At 37.0% G+C, this 15,086-nt stretch overlaps 2 protein-coding genes across 2 annotated transcripts; one reads left to right on the forward strand and one right to left on the reverse strand.

Annotated features, from left to right (window-relative positions):
• Positions 1 to 878: 878 nt before the first annotated feature.
• On the forward strand, positions 879 to 14,861 carry LOC141406827 (uncharacterized). The gene is made up of 2 exons (XM_073992882.1): positions 879 to 1,332; positions 13,969 to 14,861. The coding sequence occupies exons 1-2, from the start codon at positions 1,215 to 1,217 to the stop codon at positions 14,748 to 14,750; spliced, it is 900 nt and encodes a 299-aa protein (XP_073848983.1). The 5' UTR covers positions 879 to 1,214; the 3' UTR covers positions 14,751 to 14,861.
• On the reverse strand, positions 10,604 to 13,787 carry LOC141406048 (lysozyme 2-like). Its single transcript, XM_073991060.1, has 3 exons — positions 13,712 to 13,787; positions 11,945 to 12,105; positions 10,604 to 10,904 (listed from the first exon to the last, which is right to left on the reverse strand). The coding sequence occupies exons 1-3, from the start codon at positions 13,785 to 13,787 to the stop codon at positions 10,764 to 10,766; spliced, it is 378 nt and encodes a 125-aa protein (XP_073847161.1). The 3' UTR covers positions 10,604 to 10,763.
• Positions 14,862 to 15,086: the final 225 nt, after the last annotated feature.

The raw sequence follows: 15,086 nt of genomic DNA on the forward strand, positions 1-15,086 counted from the left end.
TCTTTTTATTAGGTAGAACTTGGTCTTTAGTCTTTTATCAGATATGACTTCAGCAAGAATGCCATGCTTCTCATGTGTCGAGGTCTTTAGTCATTCGCTGGCGTATTCGTACATGAATAAAAGGAAATGGGTAATATAGTTCGAAAATGTCGGTACTATGTTACCCATTACACCTGTCAATGGCTTAAGCCAGAAAGAGAGGCTTCTTATGTACCTTATGCTTTAAAGTCGTCGATTAATCGTAGGATACCGGAGTGTTATGAGGCGTTCGCAAGAAGTGGCCACTGAATGATTTTCCCATTGTAGTAACATACATATCCTTAGGTTATCGATTTTTTTATTCGTAACTCATTTTTCTAACCACCTGACAACACAAAATCATTTGAATCTCTGTCCATGTCCAATAGCTGTAATTAAAAATTCCTTTACATGCCGCGGCGACATGGCCTTTATCGTTATTACCATTATTACGCTCTGTTTGTCTTTTATGACCAGCACACGTTCTGACCAGAACCAACAGACAGCCAGCAACCCTAAAAAGTTACAATTATTAAAAAGACACACACATAAATGCATGTGTGGCCCCAAAACCCGAACAACAACAAAAACAGCGTAAGGGTGTCTCCTTTTGTTTGTCGAAGTCCTGTTGTTGTGTGCCACAAATGATAATGTCCCCTTTCACATTTTGTTGTAACCAGTTATATGAAGTCCTTATAATCCACTATGACATTACCTATAACTTATAGGACAGATATAAAACACACACATACACTCTTATATAAATCTGTTTATATATGTATGTGTGTGTGTTTTTGAAAGGACATATGTAAAGTGTCATGCAATTTACGTGGTAATTACCAGTCAACATTGCGTGATTGGTTGAATCAAAGTTAGAAAGTAAATGGTAACTGAATGACTGGCTGTCAGGGCTGACTCCGTTTGTAAGGGAGGTGGCAGCAAAAACTCTGTACAACTACGCAATCTATAACCCACCCACAAATCCCAAAATGGTGGAGGATTTCTAATGGTTGGCTGCGTACAGAAGTATTTTTCTCGGTTTCCTAATTTTTCAAAATATTAACAGTTATGATTGAGACGTGATTTGTAACGGTAACGGAGCGGGTTTTTTGACGTTGAATATCAATTGAATTTTGAATTATAACGGTTTTATTTCAAAGTGAAAGAAGTGATTTGGAAAGAAATTCCGCAACACAATGTGCAATACATCATCTTTACATCAGAGAAATTTTAATAATTTGGTGGAACCATTTTCCTTTTCAACATTTCACTTTTTGAGAACCCGAAATCGTTTAATGATGCCACCGAATGCAGGTAAAAAGAAAGAAGAATTTTGCGGAGAACTGGTGCAATATAAAAAATTCCGTGATTATAACATGAGATTCCTGATATCCGCTTTGAGGATTGAATAGCGTTCGACATATGCACTTTGTGCTCAAAGAAAATCGTGCCTTAAGGCGATAACACAATGGATTTATGTTGCCTATTCTTTCAGCCTCGCTTCAAAGCGCAAAAGTAAATTGTACTGTTTTCAATAGGACAGAACACAACGAAGCGAGGCTTCAGGCCACAAAGTTGAAAATTGTTGAATATTTGAATTCTTCGCCTGGTTTCATTTTTGACATTTCGTTTCGACATTCAATTTGATATAAACACTTGTTCAATCTGAAAAATTGAATTTGGATGTAATTTTTATATTCGGTACTAATTATTACGAAAAACTCATATTAAAAAATTTAATTTTATTTGATATATTGAAGTAATTATGTTTATAGCGCCCATGAATTTTACGCTTCTATATGTGATACCAAGAAATAAGCGGCCTAGTGAGGAAATAAAGGCCTGCCTACATAAGCTGCCTTGCCTGCTTACCTTGCTTGCTTCTGATAAAAGAATAAAAAAAGAAAAGGGCAACCAAGTTCGAAATTTCCTCGGCCTTCTTTATTCTTTTATTTTTATTATGTTAAAATGAAGGCAAGGCAGCTTATGTACGCAGGCCTTTAGGTCGAAGTTGGTCTTTAGTCATTTACCAGATATGACTTAAGCAAGAATGCTACGCTTCTTATGTGACGAGGCTTTAAAGGCCTGCGTACATAAGCTGCATCGCTTGGTTGCCTTGCTTTCCTATTTCATTTCTGACATAATAAAAATTAAAGAATAAAGAAGGCCGAGCAAATTGCTAACTGGGTTGCCCTTTTCTTTTTTATTCTTTTATCAGAAGCAAGCAAGGTAAGCAGGGAAGGCAGCCTATGTACCTAGGCCTTAAGCTAACTTAGCGCTTACACAAGACAGACTGTCTGCAAATACAACTCTGATTTACTAATACATACAAACATTTGGCTAGTTGCCTTGGCACTGTCTGGTAATTTTCGTAGACAGTAAACATGGACATTTTTGAACAAATGAAAACAAAACTATTTCAAATAACAAAAAAGACAACAGGACTGGGATGCAACAAAACAAAAATAAATTATGTGAACGGAAAACAAAAAGAAATCGTCGATTTTCATTCATAATTTTACAACTGTTTTTGCAGTTGTCTGGACGCCTACCTCACACAGGCAAGTTTTGGGTTTTTGACAATCAATACATGTACTCAACTGTCCTGTCATGTGTAAACGCAGGGTAAGCAGTAAAATTAACTTAAGAGCTGACTGTAGATTTGTTCCAGTAACTTTTTAATGGTAAAAGTGTCAAAAGAGAAAACCGTTTGTCGTGTAAAAAGTTTCTAAAGAGAAAGCTATTCAGCGCCATTTTTGTTCAAAGAGAAGTGAACATTTTGCAACTTTTTTTGGTGTACGGGAACACGTTTTGGGCAAAATTGTGCCAAATGTGTTAAATGTGTAAAAACTTTTTAGTTCTGGAACGAAGCCTGTGTTCTCACCTTTATGTAAATGAATAAAGCCAGGTGCTACCTAACTAAAATGCGATCCTTCATTTCTTTATTCTTTTACATAAATTTAGGCTTGGGTAAGCATGAATTTCTCATTGTGTTTTCACCTTTAAGGCCTGCGTACATAAGCTGCTCTGCCTGATTGCCTTGCTTTCCTTCTTCATTTTTGACATAATAAAAATAAAAGAATAAAGAAGGCCGAGGAAATTTCGAACTGGGTTGCCCTTTTCTTTTTTATTCTTTTATCAGAAGTAAGCAAGGTAAGCAGGCAAGGCAGCTTATGTACGCAGGCCTTAAAGGCCTGCCTTGCCTGCTTACCTTGCTTACTTCTGATAAAAGAATAAAAAAGAAAAGGGCAACCCAGTTCGAAATTTGCTCGGCCTTCTTTATTCTTTTATTTTTATTATGTCAAAAATGAAGCAGGAAAGCAAGGCAACCAGGTAGAACTTGGTCTTTAGTCTTTTATCAGATATGACTTCGGCAAGAATGCCATGTTTCGTATGTGTCGAGGCCTTTAGTCCCGATTTACATTAGGCGAGTTTACTTGCGTCAATTTTTCTTGTTCCTTTTTCGACAAGTTTTCTTTTCAAAGCAATGCAAATAATGTCAATTACGAAAAATATAAAAAAGGAATTGTCTGAAAATTGCCGGTACGAGCAATTTTTTCCATTTCCATTCCCCTTGCGTGTCTCTCCTACAAAAGGGACTTGCCGCAAGTAAACTTGACTTGACACCAGACAGTTTGTCTTCAAATACAACTCTGATTTACTAACACATACATACATTTGCCGTTTGTCTCCCAGCTGTCCATCATTCTTTCACAGACAGTCGGGTTAACAAATTTTTGACATTTTTGTGAAAAAGAAGTGAGATGATAATTCAAATGTGCTAAAAACAAAAGAATATGTATAAAAACAAAATGTGTGAACGGAAAACGAAAAGAAATCGATGATTTTCATTCATAATTTTACAACTGTTTTTGCAGTTGTCTGGACGCCTACGTCACAAAGGGAAGTTTTGGGCTTTTGACAATCAATACATGAACTCAACTGTCCTGTCATTTGTAAACGCAGGGTTAAGTAAAGTTGTTTGCTTTCTTCGCTGTGCTCTAGTAAAAGAATGATGAAAAAGGCAACCTAATTCGAATTTGTCTCGGCCGTTCTTTTTTCTTTTATCAGAAACGAAACGACGAAAGCAAGAAACATCCATTGAGTTTGGGCCTTAAAGGCCTGGGTACATAAGCTGCCTCATCTGCTTACCATGCTTGCTTCTGATAAAAGAATAAAGAAGAAAAGGGCAACCCAGTCCGAAATTTGCTCGACCTTCTTTATTCTTTTATTTTTATTATGTCAGAAATGAAGTAGGAAAGCAAGGCAACCAGCCGAGGCAGCTTATGTACCCAGGCCTTTAAGGCCTCGTTACATAAGAAGCATGGCATTCTTCCTGAATTCATATCTGATAAAAGACTAAAGCGCTCGGCACATACGGTGCGTTCAGCGTTGCGCTACAACAACCACATGAAAAAAGTGTAAGTGAAGCCAAGTTTTTTGAAAAACAACAATATGGCTGACGCATTAAAGTTAAACATAATTTAACTGTTTTCGGACAACGCGTGTCTCAACGTGTCACTAAACGGACCGTATGTGCCGAGGGCTTAAAGACCAAGTTCGACCTAATAAAAAGATTTCAGAATCACATTTGAATAGGTCGAACTTGGTCTTTAGTCTTTTATCAGATATGACTTCAGCAAGAATGCCATACTTCTTATTTGTAGGGGCCTTAAGCCCTGCGTACATAAGCTGCCTCGCCTACTTACCTTGCTTGCTTCTGATAAAAGAATAAAAAAGAAAAGGGCAAGCCAGTTCGAAATTTGCTCGGCCTCCTTTATTCTTTTATTTTTATTATGTCAGAAATGAAGCAGGAAAGCAAGGCAATCAGGCAAGGCAGCTTATGTACGCAGGCCTTTAAGGCCTCGACACATAAGAAGCATGACATTCTTGCTGAAGTCATATCTGATAAAAGACTAAAGACCAAGTTCGACCTAATAAATAGATTTCTGAATCACATTTGAATTAAGGCCTGCTTACATAGGCTGCTCTGCCTGATTGGCTTGCTTTCCTGCTTCATTTTTGACATAATAAAAATAAAAGAATAAAGAAGGCCGAGGAAATTTCGAACTGGGTTGCCCTTTTATTTTTTATTCTTTTATCAGAAGTAAGCAAGGTAAGCAGGCAAGGCAGCTTATGTACGCAGGCCTTTAGGCCGAACTTGCCTTTAAAGGCCTAGGTATAAGAAAATCAATAATACTCCCTTCAAAAGCGGCGAAGAGGATAACAACTCCTGTAGAACAGAATACTGCAAAACCATTAAAGAAGAAAAAAGCTTCTAACCTTCAAATGTGCCGAGCAAACCTCGTCAAGACACACGCAGAGGATACTGTCCAGAGTATCCCTTTACAGAGGGCGGCTAAATGAGCTCGGACATGAAGAGGTTGAGCACGACAACTGAATCTTCTGGAACTAATGGAAATTCCGAAAAAAATTATGGACCTTCCAGAAGAGATAGTTGGTCGTGGAGAGAGGAGCGCCAAAGTAGTCAAAAGGCATTACAGGGACCAGCTGTGTTATGCGGTTTGTTCATAATTCACGTTTCATACATCAGGGTAGATTTTACGCAAGAATTGAAAATTCGTAGCTTTGAGTTTTTGGAGATTTGTGTTGAGCGCCAGCTTTGACTTAAGGCCTCGACACATAAGAAGCATGGAATTCTTGCTGAAGTCATATCTAATAAAAGACTAAAGACCAAGTTCGACCTAATAAAACGACTTCAGAATCACATTTGAATTAGGTCGAACTTGGCCTTTAGTCATTTACCAGATATGACTTGAGCAAGAATGCCATGCTTCGTATGTGTCGAGGCCTTTAGGCGTCCTCATGCAGATCTTGCCTTCTTTAGTCTGTTACAGGCATTAGCTCTATTCCTTTACGTTCATGAAAATGTTTTGAGCTTATGGGTAAGAAGGGAGAAAGGGAGCTCCTTCACCTCCGCTCTCTCCTAAAAGCTAAAATATTTTCATGTGTTATTTTCAGTGTCTGGCACAAGAGTAACTTCAAGTTTTAACACTTTTTCTCGGAAAGCGTTCCTTTACTTCAGACACCATACAATTCATATGGGAGCAGTTTACAACTTTTGCTACTTTTGCCGGTTTTACCATTTTCAGAAGTATAGGAACAGACCAATTGTCTTCTATTCCATTCTTTACTGACGAACAACATCCAGTAACAATTTGTACAAATTTTGAGTAAACGAACACACATATTATACAGCCCAAATAACAGAAGCTTTCAACGTATTTTATATATTTGTTGCAGGTTTTGAACGGTGCATCTGTGCTGTTGCTAATTCACATCGCTATAGTCTTTTCTGCTTTCGCTGCCAATGCGTCTAATTCGTCTAGTTTCCCTTGAATATCATGAAAATTATGCGACAGTAGGCAAAATCCAAATCTTTGAATATCGGATAGGATGAAGTAACTTGACATCTTTCACGCATATTCGACGTTCAATAAAAATATGAAATTTGCTATTTTTGATCGTATCAAATCGTATATGTACACATAGCCCAGAAAGTCTGCGTTCACCTTACTACTTTTCAAAAACGATGCTAAAAATTTAATAAATAGGTAAATGAGATCAGTTTTTATTTCATAAATATGTTATTGGCACTCTTTACTACCAGAATAAAAAGAAAAATTCCAGAAAATATTGCATTATTATTACGAAGATAACGGTAATGTTTGGTTTACAGTCGGCGTCGTTTCGTGATTTCGAAGGCGTTTCGTGATTTTGCGCGGAATCAAGCAAAATTTATCATGATTTTGCATACAAAAATGAAATCATCTCATTTCGTGATTTCAGCGAAATCATCATCGAAATCACAGTACACATGATATACAACCCTGTTTTTGCCTAAAAAAGTACCAAAAGTTGCAACACTTTTCACGTATCACAATAAACAAGGTAGATGGCCAATTGCTGCCACAAAAAAATTTAGTATCAAAATTTGTAAACAATGTGAAAAAAAATATTAAATTACTTCGTTACAATGCTATTTTCATTGTGTTCCCGTACTTTTTTAATGACAATGTTAGAAAAAAGAGCGAATTGTCAAAAATTGTTTCCCCATACAAATTTCTTAAAAAATACGAGAACAGAAAAATAACGGAAATTGCAAAAACTCCAGCAGAAATGTCAAAATCAACATATACAGGCATGTCACAGATTCCGATCGGAATGGTTTCAATTCCGTAATTTCATTTCGATCGTTTTTGTTTTAGCTTCTCCAGAATCCGATCGATTTGGTGAATTCCGAAAATCTTATTTTTTAGTATAAATATGGCAACATTAAAGGAAACAAAAGAAACAAAACAAAAACATATTGTTACGGAATTAGATTTAACTAATGTCCGTGTAGACGTTGTTTTATTCCCCGATACGATTTGTACCAAATAAAACAGGGTTCGTTTTAGGTTACGTTTCTACAATGCTTTATTTACTTTATTACACTTATTCGGAACCGACTTCAATTACTAAGCACACAGCAAGTCTCTAGTTAGCACGCAGCTATTCTTTAACCGATCTGTTCAGTTCAACGCTTAAAACACAACTACTCCGTCATTGCCATTTCCCCGGTATTTATACCCCAAAGTCTCCCTGTTCTAGAGTCCTCCAGAACACATATGGCAACATCTCGAATCTGTGCAGCGAACACACAGACGCACATTCGCACTAAGCGAACAACCATACTCACATACATACATGGGGGAATACAATTGGACGACAAGCACAGTAATGACGTAACTACAACAACAAACAAGTGCAATAAAGAAGTAACAAACTAAACAATAATTACATGATTGTGGCAAAACAAAACAAAAGCACCTTAATGAAAGGTAAAGAACATCTAGAATAATGAAGATAATTCTACATGATAATTGTTGTTGCTTAAATAAAGTAACTGCGTAATAAAACTTTACGTTACAATTCAAATTTTTAAATTAACGGAAATTAAACTAAACTAACTTAAACCTATCAGTTACATTCGTAACAATATGATTAGAAAACACTGTAGAAGTGGGTATTGTGTTTAAAGAAAGCTTTTTTTGTGCGAAAATAATGTTAATTTTTATTGGATTTCAGTTTTATTGTAATTGAGGCGCAAAAAATTAACATAACTTTTAAAAAATACCGTGTTTGAGTTCGTTCTATTTTTGTTCTTTTATGTTTGTTTTAAGTTATCTTTCGTAAAGCCAGATTGTTTAGTTTTTAGAAACGATAAATCTTTGTTCGAAGAAAAACGTGATTTTCACGAAAAAAAAATTATGTGGCAACACTTTGTTAATAATTGGTATTGTTGATTGAGAAATAATGGAAATTTGCGAATCTTTTCAATAAAATGATAAAAAAAATATGAAATTAAATGTGATTTTGTTAATAAAACAATATTTTTATTATTTTTAAGTGCTTTTGGAGTGTTTTAAAGTGACATGTTACCAAAAAAATACAATTCCACTTGATAAACCTAAAGTGGTTTCATTCCGAAAGAATTTTTCGTTTTTCGGTTTCTGAAGAAGCTAAATACGAAATCAATTCCACTTTCGATCGGAATTGGTTTCTGTGACATGCCTGATAAGCTATCGTATTTAGATGCGAATAAATATGCTGCTAGTTTCTACTAGGCCAAAATTGTATGGCAGAAAACAGGAGAAGATGGTGTTATTCGTCGCTAGTTTTTTAAAGAGAAGTGCAAGTCTTGCTAGATTTCGGAGTACGGGAACGCATTTTTAGCACTAAACGGGAAAACTACTGCAAGTAGTACAATTTTATCTATTTAAATTTATTATTATGATGTCTCAACGATAAAATATTTTTTCATTTGTTAGTACTATACACAATTAATACGGTATATAGGTAATTTTACAATAATTTTCGAAATCAAGTTGTAAAGTTCTATATTGTCGTATATTTTTGATGACTAATTCAATTTACAACAACTTTCTTTGAAAATTCATGTTTCATCAGCTGTACATATGCATCTACCTTGATTATTGCAATATGTTTGAAATCAACAAAAATATTAGTGTAAACACCGGGGTGTATTTCAGGATTTCGTGAAATCCAGTGGATTTTGGAGCACAAGTGTAAACTTGGCATAACGGTAAACAAGTGTTACAACTGCTAAATTAGAGCCCCAAAAAGTCTGCGTTCACTTTGTATGCTGCAAAAATACCGTTAGTTTTTTTGATTTTTTTTTGCAGTTTTCTCCAATTTTTAATCAATATTGTCACAACTGGTCATTCTGTGAGGTCGTTTGCACACTTAACTTAAAAAAGTAAAGTATTTCAAGAATGGAAAACAAGGTCAAAGAAATTGGAATCGATAAAAGGAAAATTCTAGGTAAATAATGGAAAAAGCTATCGAAGTATTGGCGAAACTGTAGGCAGAACATATTAGTCTATACATAGAGTGATAATTAACTATGTATAAACAAATCGGAATTTTGAAGTCAAAGCCCAGATCTGGACGGTCAAAGCTCTGTTTTGGACGGTCAAAAATATTATGAGAACGGAAGGAGCGTAACATAACTAATATAGTTAAAACAAACAGTCCGATAATTACTTCGAAAATTGTTGAAAATGTGAAAATGGCATCCAAAAAAAGTATTTGTGCACAAACCGCCAGAAAAATACTGCATAAAGCTGGATATCAGGGTATATTCGCACGGCGAAAGCCGTACATATCACTAGTGAACAGGCAGAAGCATATTGAATTTGCTAATATAAACATAAACAAGCCTCCAGTATTACGGAATCAAGTCATATTTTCGGACGAAAGCATGTTCTATATGTTTGCAATGAAAGGACTTCAAACTGTTTGGAGAAACAGCGCTTGAAAAACAAAATCTTGTTTTACACTGTAAAAAATGGCGAGGGTGCTGTTTTGGTTTGGGGATATGTAGCAGCTTCTGGAGTGGGCCAACTTGTATTTATTGAATCGACAATGGACAAGTATGGTTATCTAAACATCATGAAGCGCAATTTGAACCAAAATGCAGAAGAACTTGGATTAGCTACGAAATTTTGGTTGCAACAACATAACGTTTCAAAGCATACTGCTGAGATTGTAAGGTTTTGGCTCCTATATATGCCCAGATCTGGGTTTTGACGTAAAAATGTCGGTCTGTTTATAGTTAATTATCACTCTATGTCGATAGCTTTTTCCATAATTTACCTAGAATTTTCCTTCCTATCGATGCCAATTTCTTTGCCCCTGTTTTCCATTCTTGAAATAACTTACTTTTTTAAGTTAGGTGTGCAAGCGACCTCACAGAATGACCAGTTGTGACAATATTGCTTAAAAATGGGAGAAAACTTAAAAAAAAACTAACGGTATTATTGCAACATACAAAGTGAACGCAGACTTTTTGGGGTTCTAATTTAGCAGTTGTAACACTTTTTTACCGTTATCTTCGTAATAATAATATATCTTCGTAATAATAATATATTTTCTGGAATTTTTCTTTTTATTCTGGTAGTAAAGAGTGCCAATAACATATCTATGAAATAAAAACTGATCTCATTTACCTATTTATTAAAGTTTTAGCATCATTTTTGAAAAGTAGTAAGGTGAACACAGACTTTCTGGGCTATGTGTATATGCTAGTAGTGTTAATATCCTATGCGATGATATGACAAGAGAGTCGGCTCGAGAAAAAATCACATCAAAATAAAACCCATTCCACTGTATATTCATATCATATTCATTTATTTGTATATATTCAAATTCATTTCACTTTAGAAGCAATCATCAGTGCTGGGCAAAGTACCATCACAGTATTTCCAGGTGGACCAGGCAGTCCAGCCTTGTTGTTTCAAGACCAATTGGGCGCACTTGACGGCAGGTTCAATGCTATCAACCAAGAAATCTTCACACTTCCCAGCGAAAAGTTTGCCTCCAAAGAGGCAGTTAAATGATATGTACAAGTGATTTGGAAGTGCATCAAATTATGCATTTTCACTCATGATTTTTACAAGGGAGTGACCCCGGAAAGAGGCACTCCATTGTTTAACTGACCCTTTGGCATTGCATTTTAACTGAACCTTTGGCACTGCATTTTAACTGACCCTTTGGCATTGCATTTTAACAGACCCTTTGGGGTAGAATAGGAGGCAGTCCAGAGCACATGTTTTGAATAACAAAATAAAATACATTTATTATTTGTTGTTTAAGTCTGGAGTTTCCCCCATTGGCTTAACTTCATCACTTTCCTCTTTGCAGAGAAAAATGTTTACAAAACGCACTGACAGCTTGTGTAAAACAAAAATATTAATAAATTTATTAAATTAACACAAATTATGAAAATTCTCTATTGAATTCAATCGCAAACATGTGTGTTTCCTCCGCTCTTCATTTAATCCAAGCTTAAGTGCTTTTGCTTCATCTGCTAAATGGGTTTGATATTGTCTTCCCATCACCAGTTAAGATTTCGACATGTACTCCAACAGCACTCCATTGGAAAATTTTCTTCTCGTGAGTTACCGGAAAAATGTTCACAAACTAAATATTATTTAGTTTGTATTAACAAATGTTTGGAAATGTTAACACGATTATCTCTTTTTGAAAATGTATTCCGCTGCCTGTAGAGATGTACAAACTGATTTATGTACATGTAGGGATCTCTAACAACTGCTAATAAAATGTAGTGAACGGAGTGCCTATTTCACGACTCCGTTTGCACTGCATCCGGATGCTGTTAAATTGTGAGGAATTGGAGTGCCTTTTTCACGACTCCGTTGAACTGCCTCCGGATGTTGTTAAAATGTGACAGATGGATGTGATTCTTTGGATTGCATCCAAATGCGGTTAAAATGTGAGGAATGGAGTGCCTTTTTCACGACTCCGTTTGAACTGCATAAAAACATGCCGTGAAAGAACTAGTCTACATTGCACTACTTCCAATTTATTTTGCTGGGTTGATTTTGCATTCGTTGTAGGAGAAGGCACCAGAAGGTGGGGAGCACCAGTAGTAGTTGTTGATTTGGAAAATACCATAGTCGCGAGAGCCATTAGAGTTCAAGGAGCCAACAGCCTTAGTATTATACGAAGATTCATGTTGAGCAATGCAAGTCCAACGGGCTAATAGATTTCACCCAGAGCGGGGCCAGCCAAGAGGACAGCAGCCAAAATAACCAAAGCGAAAGCTGCAGGTTGGTCAGGTGGTGGATTTCGTCCTTTATCACCAACATCAATATAAAGGCCTGGGTACATAAGCTGCCTCGCCTGAATGCCTTGCTTGCTTCTGATAAAAGAATAAAAAGTAAAGGGTAACCCAATTCGAAATTTGCTCGGCCTTCTTTATTCTTTTATTTTTCAGAAATGAAGCAGGAAAGCAAGGCAACCAGGCGAGGCAGCTTATGTACCCAGGCTTTTGCACCTTCCAAAAAGTTGCTATACTGCTGACTACCTCCCCAAAAGCTGCAGGATTTGTGTGCAATTTCACGTCTAAAATTTTTTTCAAAATATATATTTTGAAGTACGTTCATTGTCGAATTGTATTTGACACGCAATGCTTATGTATGTGTATACATGCAAATGTATTTATACAAAAATGTCAATTTAACTTAAAAATTGTAACAATATTTTTGAATTTCCTTTCTTCCTGGTTATTAAGGCCTGCGTACATAAGCTGCTCTGCCTGATTGCCTTGCTTTCTTGCTTCATTTTTGACATAATGAAAATAAAAGAATAAAGAAGGCCGAGGAAATTTCGAACTGGGTTGCCCTTTTCTTTTTTATTCTTTTATCAGAAGTAAGCAAGGTAAGCAGTCAAGGCAGCTTATGTACGCAGGCCTTTAGGTAGAACTTGGTCTTTAGTCATTTACCAGATATGACTTAAGCAAGAATGCCATGCTTCTTATGTGTCGAGGCCTTAATGTTGTTTTCCAAAGACCTCATGCAAGCGTCACGTTCGTCCTTTCCAACCAGCTTCAATTGTCCTCCTTCCCAATTAGTTGATATGCTGCTGACAACCACCACGAGAGCTGCAGGTTTCGCGTGTGGGCCCAATTGGTCATTGGACGTCCTCTTTAGAGCTCACTGCCGATTATTTTTGTTGATCCAGCAATTCGCCGTTTACAATTGTCTCGATGGTTTCCTAGTGATATTTATGTAGTCTACCAGAACCCCTACCGGCGGCACCGCATAACGAAGCTCGTCCCTGTAATGCTTTTTGGGCTACCTTGGCGTTTAAAGATGGCGACTGCGCCCTGTCCTCACGTGCAACTTTCTCTTCTGGAATGTACGAGATTTCTTTTCGGAGTCTTCAGTAGTTCCAGAAGTTTTTGTGGACTACCTTACCGAGAGCTGCAACGTTCGTGTATGGGCCCAATTGATACCTTGGAGGTCACCTTTGAGCTAGCTGTTGATTATTTTATTGATCCAGCAATTTGTCGTTTGCCATGTTCTCCAGGAGATCTTATCCTCTTCGCCGCTTCAAATTTAATATCACCATAATGCGGGGTACACACGATCAGTTTTGACTGTCAGTTTTGCTCAAATAATCGGTTGCTTGTCAGTGTGGCCGCTCACTTTTGTCAGTCATCAGGCAACCACAAAATATTTTGTGGTTGCTGGACTGTTTGACAGCAATCGATAATTGCGAAAAATCGACAGTCAAAACTGATCCTGTGTACTCCGCTTAAGCTTTCCTGTTTCCTCCGCTTGTAGCTGTATCTTTGACCAACAAGGCACCCTCATCTGTAGGAGATGTTTGCTTTCGATCGCTTGATGATGGCGAGGTGTGACTCGCAGTTCCAACATTTTCCTCTCTGTCTCTCTTTCGGATTGAACCAAAAATTTCTCATCAAATTTGTACCCCTACATTTTCTACTCTCAACCAACAGAATCTACCTTTCGCAATGCGAACTATGATTTCTATTCTCTTTTGTATAGCTCATACTGTTCTCATTTTTTTCAAATTTTCTTATTCCTCTCGTTGCAGAACCCTCCCCCTACTACAATCTACTGAAAGACGGGCCACCACTCAATCCTCAATTGGATACAATTTTACATCACAACTATGAGACAGCAAGGACACCACCAACTTCACCGATATTGGATGTTATCGATAACTCGACATTGGAACACATACCGGTCGAATTGGAAAACTCCCTTGCCACATGTTTGACACAAAATGATACAAGTTCAGAAAAATCACTAAACATTTCCAAAGGACAAGAGTGTCACAAGGACAACAACAATCTGCTGCAACCATCCACAATTCCCGGTGCTCTTTCACTACCAAATGTCAATATTTTGCCACTACCAGGATCCTCATCCGCTGCTTCATTACAACCCGCATTACCCGCCTTTGAATATTTAACGCCGGCGGCACGTAATCTCAGTCCCGTAGATTTCCCCCTAATGGAATTGAATCGTGTTGGTGGTGGTATTTTCCCCTCGTTTCTACACCGCAGACCTCGAGGTGAAAAACGCCCCATACCCGAAGAACAAAAAGACGATAAATACTATGAACGTCGTAAGCGTAATAATGAAGCGGCAAAAAAGTCACGAGATGCGCGGAAAATTCGTGAAGATCGTATTGCTTTTCGTGCAGCATTCCTGGAGCAGGAAAATTCCCTGCTACGGGCCCAGGTTTTAGCTATGCGTGATGAGTTACAAACAATGCGTCAGATACTGAGTCGTAATAATCTAAATCAGACAACACTTGCCGCTGCAGCCGCCGCAGCTGCAGTAAATGGAAATGCCGCGGGGATGCTGTAGGCATTTGACAACTTTTAATCTTTAGGGAATATCGTCGTGGTTTTTATTATTAAAGCACTTTGTTGAACTTTTTTGTATATATTAAATAAAAATGTTTTTCTTGGTATTGGATTTCGTATGTGTATTTCTTTAATAAAGTTACTCTCCTATGGGGTAGAACTTGGTCCACGCACTGAACTATGCTTCTATAGCAATTTTCTGAAAGAAAGGTGCTGGCTTAGTACCTTTCTTAAGGAAACTGTGCTTCTTTAGAACCTTTCTGAAGAAAGGGTGCTTCTTAAGATCCTTTCTAAAAGAAAGGATGCTTTTTTAGAACCTTTCTGAAAGAAAAGGTGC

The sequence above is a fragment of the Musca autumnalis genome, unplaced genomic scaffold (genome assembly GCF_047663935.1).
Source record: "Musca autumnalis isolate F117 unplaced genomic scaffold, ASM4766393v1 scaffold_5, whole genome shotgun sequence".
Classification (NCBI taxonomy): Eukaryota; Metazoa; Arthropoda; class Insecta; order Diptera; family Muscidae; genus Musca; species Musca autumnalis.

Excerpts from the sequence above, each read along its gene's own strand:
- LOC141406827 (XM_073992882.1), top strand. The coding sequence starts at position 1,215 with ATGTGCAATACATCATCTTTACATCAGAGAAATTTTAATAATTTGGTG. Across the intron at positions 1,333-13,968 it reads AATGATGCCACCGAATGCAG|AACCCTCCCCCTACTACAAT; the intron begins GTAAAAAGAAAG and ends CTCTCGTTGCAG.
- LOC141406048 (XM_073991060.1), bottom strand. The coding sequence starts at position 13,787 with ATGTTGGAACTGCGAGTCACACCTCGCCATCATCAAGCGATCGAAAGC. Across the intron at positions 12,106-13,711 it reads CCTACAGATGAGGGTGCCTT|CCCGTTGGACTTGCATTGCT; the intron begins GTTGGTCAAAGA and ends GAAATCTATTAG. Across the intron at positions 10,905-11,944 it reads CCTACAACGAATGCAAAATC|AAGTGTGAAGATTTCTTGGT; the intron begins AACCCAGCAAAA and ends CTTTTCGCTGGG.